Genomic DNA, 19,994 nt, shown 5'->3' with positions numbered 1-19,994 from the left:
TGACCATTTTACGAGCGTGCTCCATATTTTAATTTCCAGAGACTCCAAATATTTTTGACACAAGTGCACCTATAATTGGTGCAAGTAACATTGGTAAAAAAGCACCACCGTTTTGAATAAGGACGCGTTTCTTTTTTTTCCACTTTTTTTCACTGTTATTACTACTGGATTTATTTAATAATTTTCTCAAAACACTTTTATGTTTTTTTAACTTTGACTTGTGTGAGTTTTTTATTTTAACGACTCCGCGCAATACATTTAACACGCACTCGCATATGCTTTTAATGAGTTTTTTTATCAGCTACACGTAACAGTGCTAAGCGCTGTTGACTATCTGCATGACAAAGAGCATTCAATACTGCAACACACTTTTTTGTAAAATGCTTTGGTAGGAATCCTCTCCTTTTATCGGAATGTCTTCTTCGGTACATATGCGTAACTCAATTTATCATCGGGAAAAACAGAGGTACGGAAACGAAATTCACCCTCGGTCGACTGTTTCAAATCCAACAAAACATAGCCACGAGAAGTTGACGTACTACCGAGATACGCTTCTTGTAAAAATTTTGGGTCTTCGGGATAGACTTGACGCGCTAGATATTGTATTTACGAACGATCACGTGGATTTTTAAAAATAACGAGATAATTTGCGTTTAATGAGAGTTGACTAGCTCCTTTGTGAAAAAGATTTTGTGTAATAAAAATCACACTTAAATTCTTATGATGACTTCCCTTTGTAAATAAATCGAGAATTATGTTATTCGAAGATTCTCTCATTAAATCATCGATAATTAATAATTTTTTCTTTTCATTGTCTTGAGAATAATCTGAAGGCTGAGGTAATCCCTCGTGAAATTCAACAATTTTTTTTCTACTCTCCCTACTTACGCCTCCTGGAACAAAGTGTGTCTCATACGTAGACTGCCACTCGGCATAATAGAGTAATATCCGATCAAAAGTTACACTGCACATGAGTGGAAGATGTCGAAGAAACCTTTTGACAAAAACTGTTTTACCACATCCCGTGGGTCCGCTAACGATACACGTAAACGGATGTTTGAATCGCATATCCATTTCGCCGAGTACTCACACACACACACACACACACACACACGAGAGATTTGCCTTAAAATAAGCTTATGGCACGCGGACGGTCGGCGGCGGCGGCGGCGGCGGCGGCGGCGGCGGCGCGGCGCGGCACACGTAAAAATAAGCTAATTTTACGTGTGCTGAATCACAAGCTGTTATTACCGCTGTTTAAGCTGATATTCGTGTCCAACAAGCTAAATAACACCGCGAGTAAGCTGAATTATGTGTTAAAATGAGCTAAATTTCCATAAGAAGCGTTCTCTTCGATGACAGAAGCTATACTGAGGATATAAAAATGTGTTAGGGATTTTTTAAATGGAAAAATAAGGAAATTATATAAAAATTTGTGTTTATTTTTATTTACAATAAATACATCCAAAAAGTTAATTATTCTTATATCCAAAAGGTAGAGACTTACGTGACGTAAGGTATCGTCGTTTTTTCAATACAACACAACATGTTTTCGATTCTTCACGCGTTAAAACTTCATGCATTTTAGTTCTTCTGATAGCTTTGAATTTTAAGCGTATTTTACTACATTCATCATTCATTTTTTCAGATTCGTGATCTTCGGTTGCAAAGGCATCGTTAATCAAATTCTTAATGCTATCAAAATTAATTTTGACACCGTTTGAGAAGTTTAATGAGATACCTTTTACTTTACAACATTCAATTTTATCATCTTTATTGGGTGTTACAGCTGTGTAAGCGTAAAACTTTGGTCCTCCCGAAACAAAATTACTTATATACGTATTCTCACCATAACCACAAAGTTTATCTGTCATATCACCTAGTTTAGAGCCAACAAAAGGTTTATACTCATCCGGAGCATCGTCATGCGAAACAAATATACAAGAATCTGTGTCATAATAAAGAACACGATCACCCAACCTTCTCAAGTAATTATATAGTTCTAAACGTGCGTGAGCAGTGGTGTAAGCCGCAATCACGACACTCGTATGCGGGGCAGGAGTGACAGTCTCATCCTTGTATTGCCAATTCACGTACAGTATCTTATCATTAATTGCTAGTATATCATTAACATCTCTTTCCGGACAAGTAAGAAGTTTTAAAAGAGATTCACGTGATTTTACAACTTCAGTTTGTTTCAAATTACTCCGTTGTCCAAACTTACCCCAAAACGAATTTAAGCAGAGCTTAGCAACAGCTCGTAACCCTGAATTTTTTTCGATATTATTTTTAGCCAAAGTTATACCCTCATCGAGTCTATACTGTTCAATGTATTGTAATTTAGTTGCTTCATCAGTACACCATGAGGGCCATCCGCTAGCCTCTTGCTTGATTTTTAAGAAAGTATTTACGTATTCAGCAAAAAGACCTCCGCTACCATCAATTTGATTATATTGTGTTATCTCATATTGACAAATAATATAAATTTTCGTAATACTGTAACCGAGTTCAACAGCTTTACGCAACTCATCAGCAACCCAGGTGCCCGTGAATTCACGCATTTTTGGGTCTTCGTGATTGCAGTCACACTGCTGCATTTCTTCGCAGCATGAGCGGCAAAGAGCAAAAAGAAGACGTCCGTGCATTTTAATTGGTAAGAGTGGAATGTGCAGGTCGCGCGGTGGTAAGATACTACATTTAACTAATCCTTCAATATTGTTGAGATTATTGTTATTCCCCTGCGTTAATTCGTTGCAGTCTTCACCAATTAAAATTCGCGGATGTCCTACGGGAAATCGACCTCTTTTACACACCTACGGATAAAGAGAGCATATATCTGTATATTGAATTTTTTCGTTATTTCCGATCGTGTACTCAGTAACTATATTTTCCGTTCTACCTCAAAAAAAAGCATCGCGCGGATTCAACGTTATACGACTCATAAGAGGATGCTGTGTTACATATTCGTAGATTTCGCGATTCTTTGCTTTTATCCGATCAAAAGTACATTCCCATATCTCTCGAACTTCGTAACCCAGGGCTTTTATTTTTTGAATTTTCCGAAAAGTATTCTCGTACGACTCATCCATAGTTCTACCGTATGACATTATTTTATCTCGTCGTTTATTAAAGCAAATAGGGCAACCGTGTGTGTAACAGCCTTGATATTCAAAGACAATACCTTTAGCATTATCATTTTCCGGAGGTAAATAGCCATCTACACGAAACCCTTCTGGAAGCATAAATTCACGTGCTCTACCCGCGTGTATGATTTCCCGACCAATCTCACGTTCACACTGTAACAGCCACTGTATTGACTTTTGCGAATGATTATCAGTGCGTCGATATCCACCTTTTTTTTGCTAGCTGGCGGTAGAGAAAAGGTTTGTGGTAAAGCACTTAATTTCATGTGAAAATAGTTTAAACTATCAATAAATTTTGTTCGCCCGCATTGAAGCATAATTATATTTTGTCCATTCAATATTACATTCGGTACTATTGAGGTATTTTCAACGATTTCTCTCAAAATAAATTGCGCATCAAACCCACGAGAGTTATGAGCAATACAAATTATTTGATCGAAGGTAGTTTTCTCGCGTACTGTCAAACCTATTAATTGTTTAACTGGATCATCGCGAAATATATGCTCTCTTACACCACACCTATGGCATAGTATATTTATATTTTCATCATCCATGCAATCATCGCAAACCTGTTGTACAACACATAGATTTGGAATGTGTATTTTTATCTCTGTATGTTCACGGTAAGCAGAATCTTGACGCGTCTAAAAGTCATAAAAAATAAATAAGTTTTTCTTTGGGGATTTACGATTAATCTGTGCGTTAACATTACGTCCAATAGGTTGAATATAACAGAGCTGATTTACATCATGTTTTTCACGACATAAGTTGCACCAATTGATTCCACACTCGTGCTTTGACTTGTAGATATTAATTCGTTTGCAACACATATTACAAACTTTTACTACATCGCATATTTTTTTATTATTTTTTTTGTATGAGCCATCTATTTTGTGACGGTCGAAACATATTTGTCCGTAAAATTCTCGGTTACATTCTACACACTTTATAATATCTATATTAGAATTACACGTTGGCGCACAAAAACACTTGTCACATTTGGCTGTGCATCTATGCTCATCTACGTATCTATAGCTTTTATTACAATGTTCGCAGAAAAAACGATTGCGTGCAGCACCGGTTAAATTTAATATTGTATCGAAATGACGCCTTCGCGCGTCGTACAAAAGATTTATAACGTCAAAAGAATTTGAATTTAACAGAGGTCTTCCATCGTAAAAGGGCGGTTCTCCACTTCCAAAAGATAAACTATCGTATATTACAATAACGATATTTTTTGCAACATAATATCGCTGATACGTCTCTATTTCTCGTATACCGCACCCGTTTGCAGGAATTACGACGTTTGCATTAATAGTAAGGAGATTTGCACGCTCTTTTTGCATACCACGTCTGCTATCTCTGACAATATTCCAAGTATCAATGGCTTCGTTTGAAAAGAATTTTTTATACATCATAAAAGCCTCCCCGACAATTAAAGCTCTTGGCAAGCATAAATTATCGTTATTTCTTATAGATACAACCGATCTCTGAGCTAAGCTGTCAACATTTATCCTCTTTCTACTTCCACCTCGGCCACCATTAGGTATATTAACAAGTGTTAATGTTAGAATAAAGCTCTCATCTATTTGAAAATCCTCATTACTCTGAGCTAATCCGCTTATTAAATTCCATAAATCATTGTAAAAAAAATTATTTACTAATCGTAAAGATAACCCACCCGGACCTCGTGCAAAATTTAAACTTCTAACGGAGACGCCAATCATGTCGTTTTCATTACATAATGAAATTATATAAGAATAAATATCGCGAATAACTAACTCCAACCAAACTATCGGATTTATAGATCCATCCTTCGGTGGAGATCTTATTTTTAGCACAATACGTCTACCTTCTATTTTATACTTAGATATATAATGCGAATATTGTTGGAAAATATCAAAACGATTACCAGGAGGCTGGATATCCTCATCTCCTTCCTCATCGACTCCTTGATAATTCATATTATCGTCTGTTTCGCTTCTCTCATCATCCTCCTTGCTGATCTCCTCCTCCGCCTCCTCATTCTCCTCACTGGGCTGATTACCCTCTTGTTCGTAGTCAGACAAATCATCATTATTGCTGCTTGAATTTTCAATTCTTCTTCTTTGTCCTCTACCAACTTGAATAGAAAAATCACTTTCATCGGCCTCGTAATCCTGCGATTCTACAGAAGTATTGGTGTTCGAAGATGATGTAGATAAGGGAAAAATGGTTGTAGAAGAAGAACAAGATGAATCGTCAGAGTGATTATGTTCTGAAAAAATTTATTGAATACAAAATATTTGAATACCCTATTTTACACTTTCTTATTTTCAAATTATTCTTCTGGTGGTCCTGAAAAACTCTGTCCCAGGCGATTAAACACTTCAGGTAAATTTTCAGTGTCTAACAGTATGGAATTTTTATCTTTACAAGCTTTGAAAAACCAACGTATTTCTTGTGCTCTTCGAACATACATGATACGCATGACATCTTGTTTCAAAGCCCTGGGGTACTTAGCAAATCCTTCGAGACCACGTCTAATAACTTAATATTTAAAAATAAGAATTTATTTCAAGAAAAATGTATATTTAAATACAGCATAATACTCACGTTCATTAATTTGACGATCTCTTGGATTTCCCTGGTTAAAAAAATGCTCGGTGACCAATCCTCCAGCGCTTCTTCTTGTGTACCGCATTTTTTCGGGTTCTACTGGCCGGGCCAAAAAGTCGAGGATTTGTTGCCGTCTTTTGACACATGGATGCTGCGCATACTCAATAATATTTTCGCTTTCATCAGATGCTCGCTCCATCAAGCGCTGTAGAATATTATTAGCAGCAGCTGTTGGCTCTGTACATGTGGCAAGAAGGTGGTCAACCTAACCATTTGCTGAGAATCCCTATTGGCAGGTGCATCTTCAGCCTCTTCTGCTCTAGCATCGTGGTCATTCTGCGCTCTCTCTACTGCTTCACCTTCATCCTCCATCGCCTCATTCACCTAAAGACGCACCGCTGCAGGCGCCGCAGCCACCATTGCTGCTGCTTCTCTCCTTACGGTTTCGCTCTCCCCCACCCGCAACTCCTCTCCGTGTGCATCGGCAGCGCTCACCGCCACCATTTCAGCCGGGACAAACTGTACATCGGCTACAGCATTCCCCGCTTGCGCTGTATCCTCCGTCTCACTTGCCTCTCTCTCTGCCTCCTCCTCCTCTTCCTCCTCCTCACCTTCATCCGATGACGTATGTTCAACATTTTCACTTGATGTGTATTCTGTAATATCATCATCATCTTCATCAGAGGTTATGTCGGCTAATAAATTTTCTAATGCTGAAATGTAAAACAATTTTATGTTAAAAATACAGCGCTTACTTTTTATAATAAACGTTATATGTATTTTAAGGTAGTGATGCATACAACACATGAATATTAAAATCTCTTTGATGTCGAATAAATTAAAACAAAATATTAACCGATATTTGATTACACTTTTTTAATAAAAATGTAAGAAGTATAGCGAGAAAAACAGTTGTTTAAAAAAGTATTCTCACTGTCATAGAATATAGCGGATGTATATTCTTTGATTTTATAATTATACGTTATATTACTGTAATGATAGAGAGATACGCATCGCATACTATGTAATATGACAGATGTAAGAAGCTAATTTCCCTAGCGCTGAAGCAGACGACTTGAAAACACTACAAGTCATACGTAGCAGTCGACGCATTCTACGGCAAGAGCAGATGACACAGCGTTACGAATGTGTGTATGCGCGCGCGAGTGAATGAAACTGAGCTTGTAGCCGCAGCAGCAGACGACACTATCAGCTGTGGCACCATTTACCTCGTTGCCAAGTACAAGCGCTGTTTGATTTTTATTAATGACAACGCGATATAGTGCAGAAAAATTGCAATCAATAAACATGTACTCACCATTATTCTCCTTGAATGCTGTCATTAGCCGCGTCAACACAGGTAAATGCGCAAAATTGTGTTGCATACAAAATTCTGCTGCGCATCGCACAGCTAAGTTGCATTTTTTTAAAATGAGTCTATGAAGCTGTACAATTTTCCGTGGCCCGCAGCATCGTAAAAGACGTGTAAACTCGCGGCATAATTGGAACGCAACCATGCGTTTCACACGTAGACACCAGCTTCTTGTACACCTGCGTCTAACAACACTATTTGCTTGAAGATTGCCCGCGATGCGAAGCACTACAGTGCGTAAAGACTCCTCGGCTACGTTATACGTGCTTGCGAGCTCTTGATTTAATGTAACTACTCTCATGACTACTGAGCTCCTGAGGTCAACGTAGGATTTATATAGTATAAAAAACGTCTTGCTAGTGGGGGGATGTGTGGACTCGCGCAACAGTATAAAACGCAAAAAATAACATCTTGTGATAAGTTTTGCCTCAGCTTTATCATTCGCGAGTATCAAAATTTCGTCGAATGTCACTTAAACGGTAAGAGGATCGACTGATTCATAGGTATTATATTACCTACGCTCTCACGGGTCCAAGATGCATAACAATCTGAAATAATGATACCGTCGACAATTCTCGCACGATACAAGGCGGCTAAAATCAATGCTCTATCATATTTAATAGCATTCGACTTCGTGTGCAAGCGATGACCATAGCGATTCTCACACAAGCAGTATCAAGTATACGGCTCCGAGAATCCACGTGTTAATTACATTTGAGATTACTCTGAACCGTTGTTTTGTCACACTGATCCATTTTTTCCGCGCATAGGTATCGACTGCAAAGACTCTTGCCGCCGAGTAGATACTAAAAATATCAAGTTCACGCTTAGAGCAGTCGGGAGTCAAAGATCATGCTCTCTCTCTCTCTCTCTCTCTCTCTCTCTCTCTCTCACACACACAATCGTAAAAAAGTATCCAGTGTTCGTCGAGCAGCAAGCAGTATCAAACACGTATAGTTGTTTTGTCACACTGATTTATCACCGCTGTATAGGTATCGCCTGCTAAGACTCATGGCGACAAGTGGATACTAAACAATATCAACTTCCTGCGAAGAGCACTTGAGAGTCAAAGGTTATGCTCTCTCGCGCTCGTAAAAAGTATCCGTCAAGCATTTCGCTGCACAACGCATCAGCCAGCTCGTTCGGGTATCGGGTGTACGAGCACACGTGCGGTATCGAACAATAATCAACACAAGTCTAAATTTTTCTCCTTCGTCCCTCCTTTTCCTTCTAGGCCCTACAGATGACTGCTTGTACTACAGTCGTCAGTTCCAAGTTGGTCGTAGTTCCACTAGGATGTCTGTTAAAAGTGTTGTTTTGCGTCAGTTGGAGGAGAAATGCTCTCTCCTAAAATCGCGGATGGAGCGTACGTCGCGGCTCATACAGCAACACCGCGACATGTATGCTGAGCTGTATGAGGAGCGCGAAGAAGTCAAACGCGCGCTGGACATAATGAAAAGTTCACCTTCCATCGGCCCCGTCAATTACTACATCCCTAAGCTTGGGGATGTATGTGAAGTATGTGCGCGGGTGATGAAGCGGATGACCATACGCACACGGTGGACGTACTGCACGGAGTGAAGGGCGCGATGCTGTACGACGTGCAGCAGAAGAGAGCTGTGGTGTTGCTGCGTAGGAACAGAGAATAGGGAGGAGACGGAGGTGGTTGCTGAGGAGGTGATGCAGCAGCAAGAGGTTAGTTAGTTAATAAGGTTAGTTAATAAGGGAATATCTTATGTTTGTCACAATAGATTAATTATGTGTATCTTTAGACAGGTGGTGCATGCCGATGAAGATGGTGCTATGATAGATCTTGTGAAAAGAGAGGAGCAGCAGGAGGAAGCGGAGATGCAGCAGGAGGAAGCGGAGTTGCAGCAGGAGGAAGCGGAGGGTGATGAAGTCGATACGGAGATTGATATAGGCGAAGAATTTTGTCAGTTCGATTCGCCTGCATCTTCCGACAACATAGCTGACAGGGGAAAGAGACAATCGACGTATCGTGAAATTTTGTGTTTATGTGCGTGAGTGTATAGTGAACGCGTAAGTTTTATCATTAATTATATTTACCCGTGTATGTGTGTGTGTGCCTAGATTAGTAATTAAGAGTAAGGAGTGATGTGTGAGAGTGTGTGCGTAAGAGAGAGAGAGAGAGAGAGAGAGAGAGAGAGAGAGAGAGAGAGAGAGAGAGAGAGAAGTAAAGCTTGTGCGTGAGAGAGAGAGCGTGTGCGTAAGAGAGAAAGATAAGTAAAGCTTGTGCGTGAGAGAGAAGGAGAGATGGAGAGAGAGCGTGTGTGTAGGAGAGATTAGATTAATTAGATTAATTGCTCTTTATTTTTGTACATTTTGTTGTACATATAACAAATATAGTGTATTATGATAAAGGAATAAATAAAATTTGTGTAAGGGTATATAGTATAAGGTGTGTGTGATGTTGAGAGATGACATGAGATGAAAGAGAATGTATGTATGTTTGTGCGATGTTTATGTGTTTTCCAAATTAAAGAAATAATTTTTAGCTGCTTGTTTGAAGTGTGATATGGATAGTGTGTCGCGAAGTTGAGATGGAAGGCTGTTCCAGAGGTAGGAGGCGCTGATGAAAAATGAATTCCTCAGCGTCTCCGTCTTGAAGGACGGGATGTCCAGTGGAGTCACCTCGCCCCTGACAGGACGCCACGACTTAATTATACATTGAAGAATCTGGTATCTGCTTTCCACTTTAATAGCATATGCAGCAAAACTGCATTGCAATTGCAATAATTAAGTCGTAGTAGGTCGTTTTTGCACTAATTTATAATAAGTTATTCAATAACAATCAGTTCTTTTAAGAACTATTAAATGTATGAATAAAAATTCACTGGCTGAAAAAACACCTCAGCGGCAATTTCGACCAATATCAAAATGTCAAGTTTTTTAATAAATAAATGTCAAAAATTGTTAAATTTAATCCAACTGTGTTTTTCTCATTATATTAAAGTAAAATAAGCCTGTATGCAAAGTCTCAATTCTCTACCTATCATAAATCCAGAGATATGAGAAAAAATGTAATATTCAATATCAGTGCAACCCCAACTTTTTGTCAAACTTCATGCTTTTGGGACTCGCTGATATATTTGAAAGACTTGGAGTACTATAACTTCTTTTTTATTATTAATTATGTTAAATTACACTTACCTGTAAAGTTTTAAGTCTATATCTTAGAAAGAATAAAAGATATCACTTAAAATGCAAAATTTCAGCTCTCCGTAAAACTCACTTTTGAACATAACTCAGCTTTATACTTAGCGATCACGCCATGCAGTTGCGATAAACAATTTTTTTTATTAAAGGTTTTCGGAATTGATTTAAAATACAATTTTGTAAATTTTTTAAAGTGGCCTGCTCTCTCAAAAAATACAGTTTGAAACTCTTAGTTCCAGTACCTCAACAACTTATACAGACACAAGTAAGCCATCACCAATGTAAGTGGACTATGAAAGCCTCAATATTGTAAAGAATGAAATTTCGGTTACCATCGACCAGGACAAGGTAGTCGATGCTTCATTAAAAATGCAAAAGGATGATTCTCGTAGTATGGCGACAAAAGGTTTGCATTTTTGAATAGTCAGTTGATATCAGTTTTTACTAATAGAGAAAAAATGTATTTATAGCATAATTTTATTTTAATAACCTTTAATTTAATCTCTTCTTATAATTTTATTTACAGAAGATTTACATGAATTGCTTGAAACAGAGTCTGAATCTCCATTATTTGAAAGTACACCTCCTCTGAAAAGGCGAGCTACTGAACCAATTATGACTGCGAAATTGGCTACAGTATTAGATAAATGTAAAATTAGTAAAAGAGACGTAATGCATTTGTTGATGGCCGCTGCGGAAGCATTCAGCATTGATACGCGCAATTTAGTATTAAACACATCATCTATTCACAGGGCTCGTCAAAATTTTCGCAAAGAACGATATGAGGCAATTAAAATCTTGCTCCACCACTTTTTTCTGGTTTATCGAGCACCATCCAATGGGATGGAAAGTTGCTTCCAGGATATTTACGAAGAGAAACTACTGATAGACTAGCGATTATTATTACAAGTAATGGAATGGAGCAACTCTTGGGTGTTCCAAATATCTCTTCTAGTAGTGGAATAAATCAAGCTCAAACAGTATTCGATACTTTAAATGACTGGTCTTTATTAGAAAATATTGAAGCTCTTTGTTGGGATTCAACAGCTAGCAATACTGGTCGAATAAATGGAGCTTGTGTGTTATTAGAAAGATTAATCGATAAAGATCTTCTCTATTTTATCTGCCGGCCCGTCGATCGACGAGAAGTACTTTTGAAATAAAATTTGGTAAGACAACTGGTCCGGAGGTACAATTGTTTAAAAATTTTGGAGATTTTTGGAAATCTGTAGATCAAACAAAATTTGAACCGGGTATTAGTGATACTTTTGTAATTGAATCTCTGCAAGATGTAAAAGAAAAAATTTTAGACTTTTGTTCGAAGTATTTAAAAAAGGATTTAAACAGAAGTGATTTCAAAGAATTTTTGGAACTAGTCATCATTTTTCTAGGCGGAAAATTACCTAGTGGTATAACTTTTTATCCACCTGGAGCTATTCACCATGCTAGGTGGATGGCAAAAGCTATATATTGTTTGAAAATATTCATCTTTCGGAAACAATATTTGCTAGATAAAAAAGATGTTGAAGTAAAATGTAGAGACGTTTGCATTTTTATAGTAAGAGTCTACGTTCATGCCTGGTTTTGTACTCCATTTGCTGCTCAAGCACCAAATCAAGATTTAAAGTTTTTAAAATGTTTGTACGAATATAGAAGAATTGATGAAAGTATATCTGACTGTGCTGTTAGAAAATTTATGCATCACTTGTGGTATTTGACTCCGCAACTAACAGCACTAGCATTTTTTGACTTTACTATTTCAAATGAAGAAAAGTTAAAAATGTGCGAAGCTCTACAGTCAAATTCTAGTACGTTTGTTTATGGAAAACGAATTTTAGTCAATGAACAAAATTTGGATAAAATAGTGAATTCAAGTATTAGTGATTTTATTTGCAAAGACACTTATGAAACTTTTAGACGTTTAAAAATTGACACAACTTTTTTAGAAAAAAATCCATCAAAATGGGCCAAAGATAGAAAGTACACTCATTGTTTGAAAGTTGTTAAAAACCTCAGAGTCGTGAATGATACAGCCGAACGAGAAGTAAAATTGATAACTGAATTCAACAATCTTTTGACTAAAGATGAAAAGCAATTGCAATACCTATTACCTGTAATAAAAGATTATCGAAGCTTGTTTTCAGATAGCAAGAAGGAAACGTTGATGCGGCCATATAAATGAATATTTTGTTTGAATATACGATTAGAACATTTTTGTACTGTTTTTTAATTTTTACCTTTAGAATCTCGCTTCGATAGATCGTTTTTCTTTATCTCAGCTTATAAATTTTCTTTTATTTTTTTAAACTAATAAGTTTATGTGATTCAGTAGTTCAAAGTATAAATTAGTAGAAAATATTACAAATCAGCTTTTTGGCCTTTTTACCGTGATTTTCGAGTTTTTTGATGATTTTAACTTCTTTTCTCGATTGAATCGGCAAAAGCACCATTCGTTTAATGAGCTCAAAATACATGAAAATGTATGTTTTTGAAAAAAACTTTCCAACTTATCACTGATTATAAACGTTAAAAGTGCATTTTACACGTTTTTTTTGCAATTTTTCGAGTTTTTCAACGATTTTGGCTTATAACTTTTTTATTTCACTATTACGGCAAAAACTAATAGCACCATTCGATTCAGCAGCTCAAAATACATGGGAAAATATACTTCCAAAGTTAAAATTCCAAAATTTTCACAGGTTTTCAGAACGATAAACGTTTTGATCCTTTTTTAACATGTAAATCCCATAAGAAACTTCGGGTGCTTTGAGGCACGTGAAAAATCGATGATATGGGTTCAAAACCTATATGCGCATGGTTTTTGAGGTATATAGAAGCTATATTTGTCCTGCCCGAGTGAAAAAAAAAAATTAAGGTCCACCCTAATGTAGCTAATTTGGTACCAGAATTTAATAAAAAAAAATATTTCGGTAAATGAATACATCGAAAAATTGATGCATGCCAAGAATATGTTATCAGCAACAGATCAAGCTAATTTAATTCCAATTTTGAAAATTAAATTAAATGAGGAAACTTACAAGGTAATGTTAAATGCAACAATCAATATTATTGAAGATTTCATAAAAGCAATACGACAGATATACCCATCTACTGAGAATATGCACACTCTGTATGGGAAAATTGAAGAAATTTTGCAAAAACCAGACGAATCTGTTCTTAGTGTTGCCAATACATTGCAAGAGTTAGTGCTGAAGATTAAGGACAGCAAAGAAGTACAAGGTCTCTCAGTAACAGAAAAGGCCGCGGTTGGAACTAAAATAAATAATGATGCTTTTCAAGGTTTTAAGGAAGGATTAAAGCAAGAAATCAGAATAGAATTGTGAGCAGTAACAGATTTAACAGCAGCCATTATAAAAGCGATAGAAATAGAATCGAAATTCAATAAAAGAGAAATTTTATGCCATAAAATAAATAATTATTGTGTATGTATAGAGTAAACTTGAAGAAAGTGAAAGAATCAATAATATGAATATAATTGAAATATACTACATTTAGAAATAGTGAAAAGTGCATATTTTCATTACAAGTCAGTATAACCATGTCGGATGTAGAGGAACCTTCTACTGCATTGATTGCTGCTGTAACGAAGGCGTTGGCGGATGCTCTGAGGATTGCTATTCCACAAGTTACCACTTCTGTTACGAACCAGCCTGAAGGCCAGGGTCAGAGGCCGTACGACTGTCGGCCCGCGAAGAGGACTAGAACCCGACGAAACGGGTAACAAACAAGGCAAGGATCAGGTGGGCTATAGGGACGTTTGAGGACATAGACATATTAGTCCTAGCCTTGGAGAAACTATATCAAGCTTGTCTGGCACTAAGATATGTGCCAAAAGAATGGGTCAGGCGAGGGTGGCAGGAAAGCCAAAACTAGGGAAGACACAACACACGGTCGCTAGGGACTTCAAGACAATCAGCATGACCTCGTTTTTACTTAAAACTCTGAAAAAGCTGGTTGAAAGATACATTAAAGAGTCATTACAGGTGGATGCGCTGCTGCATAGCAAGCATCATGCCCACCAGACAGGGAAGTCGGTGGACACAGCGCTTTTGGACGTCGTTAGTTTTATTTAAAAGGGCATGAATAACAGGGGTTTGGTATCAGTAGCTTTTCTGGACATCGAGGGGGCCTTCAATCACACGATTTTGGCAAGCATGGAGTAACACTCAGTACCGGCAACTGTCACCAGGTGAATTAGCTTTATAATGAGATCCAGGCAGATAGTTGCAACCTGGAGTTCGTACTCTAACAAATGAATGGTGAGAAAGGGATACGCACAAGGAGGAGTGCTGTCATCGACACTATGGTGCCTGGTGGTGGACAGCCTGCTCCGTATCCTGAACGAGGCCGGTATAAACGCACAGGCATATGCAGACGACATAGTCATCCTGATTAGAGAGGATGACGAGGACGTGCTATCAGGTCTAATGCAATTCGCGCTGGGCCTGGTGGAGAAATGGTGTAATAAAGTAAAAGTGAGGGTTAACCCCAACAAAGTCAGAGCATTCTGTCGGTATTAGACGAAGCAGATGAAAGGGCTTCAACTCCATGGTGTCCCCCTGAATGCAGAACATGGTCTCAAGAAGTAAATATTTCTTCAAACTTAATAAAAGCGAGATAGAAAAAGAACTTTTTTCTACTCCGTTTATTCCGGATGCCGAAAAATGATCACAAGAAGTAAATATTTCTTCAACACATCATGAAAGCGTGATAGAAAAAGAACTTTTTTCTACCCTGTTTGTTTTGGATGCAAAAAATTAATCACAACAGCTGGCTGTTTCTTTGATCCCTGATAAAAGAGAATTAGAAGAGCTGTTTTCTACCCTTTTTGTGTTCGATGAAAGTGAAAATTCTAGTTATTCTGTGATTAATTCAAGATAATTTTCACATAAACAGGCGACAATTTCGGCTAGCTAACAATTAATCGCAAGAAATATTTTGAAAAATGAGCGTTTCAATTTGCAATTTAATGATTGCACAGTTAAATTTGTTATAAATGAGAAATCTACCAATGTTCAATAAAAGGTTCACTTTTTTTAATTCAATAAAAGATTTACTTTTTTTTCATTCACTCGGCTGATCAATTAACTCGTCTCTCTTCATTCAGTTGATAATCATAAAAAATCATGTTTTGCTCACGATGTGTCAAAAAATAGTATACGCAACACCTGCGCACAACTGTTTCGCGCACTAGCTGCGTAATGTACTATTCCTCAGGCTCTATGTACAAAACTCGAAGTCTATTTGCATTTGCCGTTTAAATCTTTTTGTTTTTTATTTTGGATTTAACATTTTGCTGATTGTTAAAAACGTCAACGACCGTATATGGTTCTTCATATTGGTCAGCTAACTTATATTGTTCCCCCCCCCCCCTTAAGTAACCAAACCGCGTATCATCGATTGTAAATTATTTGAGGTTATTTTCCTATCATAATAATATTTTGAGTACATCAATTTTTCGATTTAAACAATTTTTCGCGTGCAATTCTTTGAAGTTTGTTTAAACGTTTTCTAAGATTCGCGACGTAATAATTGTATGTTGGGATGAGGTCTCCCGGCTCAAGTGGCTCGTTTGATGTAACACGTGCTAAATGCCCGAAAACTAAGTCATATGCCGTGAATTGAAGCACTGTATAGTAACAAAATGTCGCTAATTCTGAACACTTATCCCAAGTTTCTTTGTCTAAAGCTGATTTCCTTCTACCCTGATTTCCTTTTACCCCGATTTCCTTCTACCCCGATTTCCCGATATCCCGATTTTCTTTTACCCTGATTTCCTTTTACCTCGATTCCCTTCCAACCAATTTCCTGATATCCCGATTTCCTGATACCCCGATTTCCTGATACCATGATTTCCTGATACCCCTATTTCCTGATACCCCGATTTCCTGATACCATGATTTCCTGCTGCACTACTTGATTTCTAACTGCGCTACCCCTATTTCCCGCTGCGTTACCTTAATTTTCCGCTACCCCGATTTCTTACTGTGCTACCTTCAACTACTATAAGCCCATACTACCCAGTTAAAAGCTATGGTCCCCAGGCCCCTGCCAGCTGCCCCAGCCAACCACCCTGCATCAACCTTTTCTGCTATACTGACCTGCAGATCTGTTTTATCAATAATAAGGTGTATATATTAATATTTGTTGCTGAATCTGTTATTGAGATCTGACACGATCTCTGATGTAAGCAGTACGAAATTCTCGTACACGATTGGCTTAAAATTCAATATGGCTGATCGATTTCTATTACTAGATATATTGATTTTGTCCCGAGCGAGATGCCAGTTTCAACTATATGAAGATAAATTGGGAATGGGTAGGAATGAAAATAATAAGTCAAATACTGTTCATTTTAATTCTTTATACAAAATAATCATCAGTATACGAGTACAGAGATACATTGCATTATTTACATCAAAACACAAAAACAAACATTACATATACATACAACTCCAACCTGTCTGAAGAAATATAGAATACCATGCATATATTTATACTAAAACTAATCATAATCTTTTATACAATACAACTATAAGAATGTACATATTCGCTTAGTCTATACAATAACGTGACTACTATTTATACAATGCAATTAAAAAAACAACTGAATGGAATATATAAATATGTACTTCCAGCAGGGAACTGCATTTAACTGCGATTTTCAAAATGATATTTAAATGTAATAATATTATTGCCGCAATATTCAAGCTAGACATAACTTATTTCGATTCCTGCTTCATCTTCGTAAAAAGACACATAAACTTTTAATTATAATAATTAAACGATACAAAAACTGTTTTTAAATGTTTATCTTTTATAAATAAATAATTATTATTACAATAAATTTGATGTTAACATACCACCATACTCATATAAGATGTATGCATCTTACAAACTAAGACATACAAAACTTCTTATAAACTAATACCTCATATAAATAATCTATTCAGGGAAAAAATATTTGCAACTTCAACATTCTTATTTTGCGATAATCGATGCATAATAAATTTTGTAATAAACTCTTTATTAATATTTTTAGGAGAAATATGGTTACATAATTTATACTAAAACTAATCTTTTATATAATAGTTATTTAAAAACAAATCTTTATTTTTTGCAAAACAAAAAGTATTTACATTAACTAAACATTGATGGAAAAAATTATTATAACAATAATTAACAGTGTTATGAAATACTTGCTTAAGTCAAGCTAGGCTCTACTCTTGGTTTTTTTTACCATGGGTTCTTCTTCATTTGATCAAAGATCAGGTACCGCTTATCGTCATGTGGACTCATGGCAACCTTCTGCTCCTACTCAGTCCGAATGACCGAAGACGGCTGTGAATATTTTTTTGCTCACGACTAATACAGGTCTCTCGAAGGTAATGGATATAATCATCAAACTCAATATGTGATTTGACAACTGATGATCGCACACCGTTTATCTTATTATTTCGTGTTTGATCTTGTACTTTGACTAAGTACATCTTGCTACGGAGGCCAACAAACTCTGTTATGATGTTACTGTTGCACTCATCCTTCATGAGTCCCACTTTCTTCTTGTTGACAAGAGGGATATTAAACTGATTATCAGCTGGATAATCAGGAGTGTCGAACTCATGAAGATCAGTTTTCATCAAAGCATACATATCCACATTACTAACTCCATTGATAAGACTGTCTGTATCTGTGTAGAAGAGTTTAGCCCTATCTCCCACTTTTTTTTATATGTATTCGTAGTGAAAGCGGTAAACAAGCGTTTTTGATAAGTCTAGTACTGCCAATCTAATGTAAACTGGCAATATACGCTTCACAACCGTAGCGACCTTCTCATTTATTTACCAGCTTTACATTGACTCTCTTGCGCTAATTCTCCATAGTTTTACCATACACTGCATTATTGAAGAGCTTGAAAAGCATTTTCTCAAATTCATTTTTCGCGATCTTCCTCATTTCACTGTTAAGATCAATAGATGATTTCAACTATGGCTTCTGATTGAATTCGATAGCTCGATAAATTTTCTGTAATCGAAGACCATATTTAAGAGCTTCTTTGAGTGCTCTATGATGTGGAATATATACCGCTCCTCGCTGTTCAATGTTGTAAGAAACTTTGTCTGCTTCAAGTCTGAAGGTGCAACATGCTCCGGACATAACGGTAGATCCTTGTGAGTATCATGTAGAGTTTCTGGATACTCCAGGTCGACTTTCAGGATATAACCGATTGGAGCATCATTAGACACGTTAAAGAAGTCCTTACTAAGGTCTTTAACCAACTTAAAACCATTCAGGGCAAGGATTGAGTCATTGCCCTAGAAATAAATGATTTATCTGTATATCATTATTAATTAATGAATTTATTCAAATGAAAAGGTGTTCTTACTATCCCTACAAGTTGTTGACGTCATAGTACATCAGGTACTTTGACTCTTCATCCCGGTTGTATCCTGATTCCAGATAGCGATTGTTGACTTTGGCATATCTGTTGCAGCACTGACTTAGACCACCATAGCTGAAGATTGATACCAGTAAATTTAAACATAGCATCCCAAGTGAGACCTGGAGTAGTATACTAGTGTGCAGAATCTAGCTGATAGGTATCAATGCACGTGATTCTAAAGACTTCGAATACATCTGGCTTCGAGAGTACCAAGTCTCTAGTATAGAGCTTTGCATAGCTCCATTGCTCCATCTGCTCCATCCATAGCTCTGTCGGTAACTTACCGTTCACTACTATCATCCAACGCTCTCTACGTTATTAACTGCCAGTAAGTTGTCAACAGAGAGACAACCAACTTTGAAAATGAGCGGGAATGGTGAGAAAAATGTCGAACCGCTCGTCATGTGTGCTCGCTGCAAGAAAATATTAAGAGGGAAAATGAGATCATGCGAGTTATGCGACCGGCAGTTCTACACCATATGTGTATCTTTCAGATCTATAACGGTGAGGAATATTGCCACACTCGTCTGTGCTACCTGTGCTGATGGATACTCCACCAGCACGCCTAAGATAGCGCAGACAAGAGCAAAGGCAGCAGCAGCGGCAGCAGCAGCAGAGGCAACAACATCTGCCAAGGGCACGCCTAGTACGGTTGTGCCCAAGAAGAATAAGTCAGCACCCGCATCGCTCGCTGGCTCCAGAACCCAATTACCTGCGCGGATCACTGTAGCATAGGCTACGTTTATCGAGACGTCCCTGAAAGACATCTTTGTGGCGCTGGAGGGTATTCGAAAAGTCCAGAACGAGGCCCTTCAGGCACAAAACACTGTGTCTGAAAGGGTCTTTCGGATTGAAAAGAAGCTTGGCCCACTGGAAAAACGCCTCGAAGCCCTTGACGACTTGCCTGCGCTCAAGACTCGACTGAACAACGTCGAGTCTTCCATCGCTGAGCTGCAGGCACAAAATCAAGAGCTGTCGTCAAGCAGTCCCGCTGCACAACATAACAACAGCATTGCTCCTGCCGCGGAGATAATAAACAGTCTTCGTAGCGAGCTGGTTGAGGTTAAGAGGAGGCAGGAGTGTTCATCGAAAAATGTAGTGGTAATTTCTGGCCTGGCCTACTCACAGGAAACCTCGCTGCAACTCCTGGCTTTCACCGTCCTGATTGCACTGGATTCCACGGTCCGACTTGACGCAACAACCACCAACGCGCAAGGTGACTGCAGATTCCCACCTTTAG

The 19,994-nt window shown here is 37.6% G+C and overlaps 2 protein-coding genes across 4 annotated transcripts in view; both read right to left on the bottom strand.

Moving 5' to 3' along the window:
- LOC100679968 (venom dipeptidyl peptidase 4) overlaps nt 1–19,994 on the bottom strand; it is a 297,831-nt gene that overhangs the window by 84,398 nt on the left and 193,439 nt on the right. The gene's annotated exons all lie outside the window — the stretch shown is intronic.
- LOC116416620 lies at nt 1,443–6,742 on the bottom strand. Of its 3 annotated transcripts, none has more exons than XM_032601685.1 (2): nt 5,739–6,742; nt 1,443–5,400 (listed from the first exon to the last, which is right to left on the bottom strand). In XM_032601685.1, exons 1-2 carry the CDS (start codon nt 5,938–5,940, stop codon nt 3,788–3,790), a joined length of 1,815 nt encoding a protein of 604 aa, XP_032457576.1. In that variant the 5' UTR covers nt 5,941–6,742; the 3' UTR covers nt 1,443–3,787. The 3 variants fall into 3 exon arrangements, with proteins under 3 accessions (XP_032457576.1, XP_031781445.1, XP_031781446.1); XM_031925585.2 differs by having other exon boundaries at nt 5,739–6,740; XM_031925586.2 differs by lacking the exon at nt 1,443–5,400 and adding an exon at nt 5,442–5,672.

The sequence above is a fragment of the Nasonia vitripennis genome (genome assembly GCF_009193385.2).
Source record: "Nasonia vitripennis strain AsymCx chromosome 3 unlocalized genomic scaffold, Nvit_psr_1.1 chr3_random0002, whole genome shotgun sequence".
NCBI lineage: Eukaryota > Metazoa > Arthropoda > Insecta > Hymenoptera > Pteromalidae > Nasonia > Nasonia vitripennis.
The sequence above is the reverse complement of the archived record's forward strand: the minus strand, read 5'-3'. Positions and strand labels throughout refer to the sequence as shown.

Coding starts and splice junctions, on each gene's coding strand:
- LOC116416620 (XM_032601685.1), bottom strand. CDS start 5,940: ATGGAGCGAGCATCTGATGAAAGCGAAAATATTATTGAGTATGCGCAG. Junction 5,401..5,738: donor AGATCGTCAAATTAATGAAC/GTGAGTATTATG, acceptor AAATTTTTTCAG/AACATAATCACTCTGACGAT.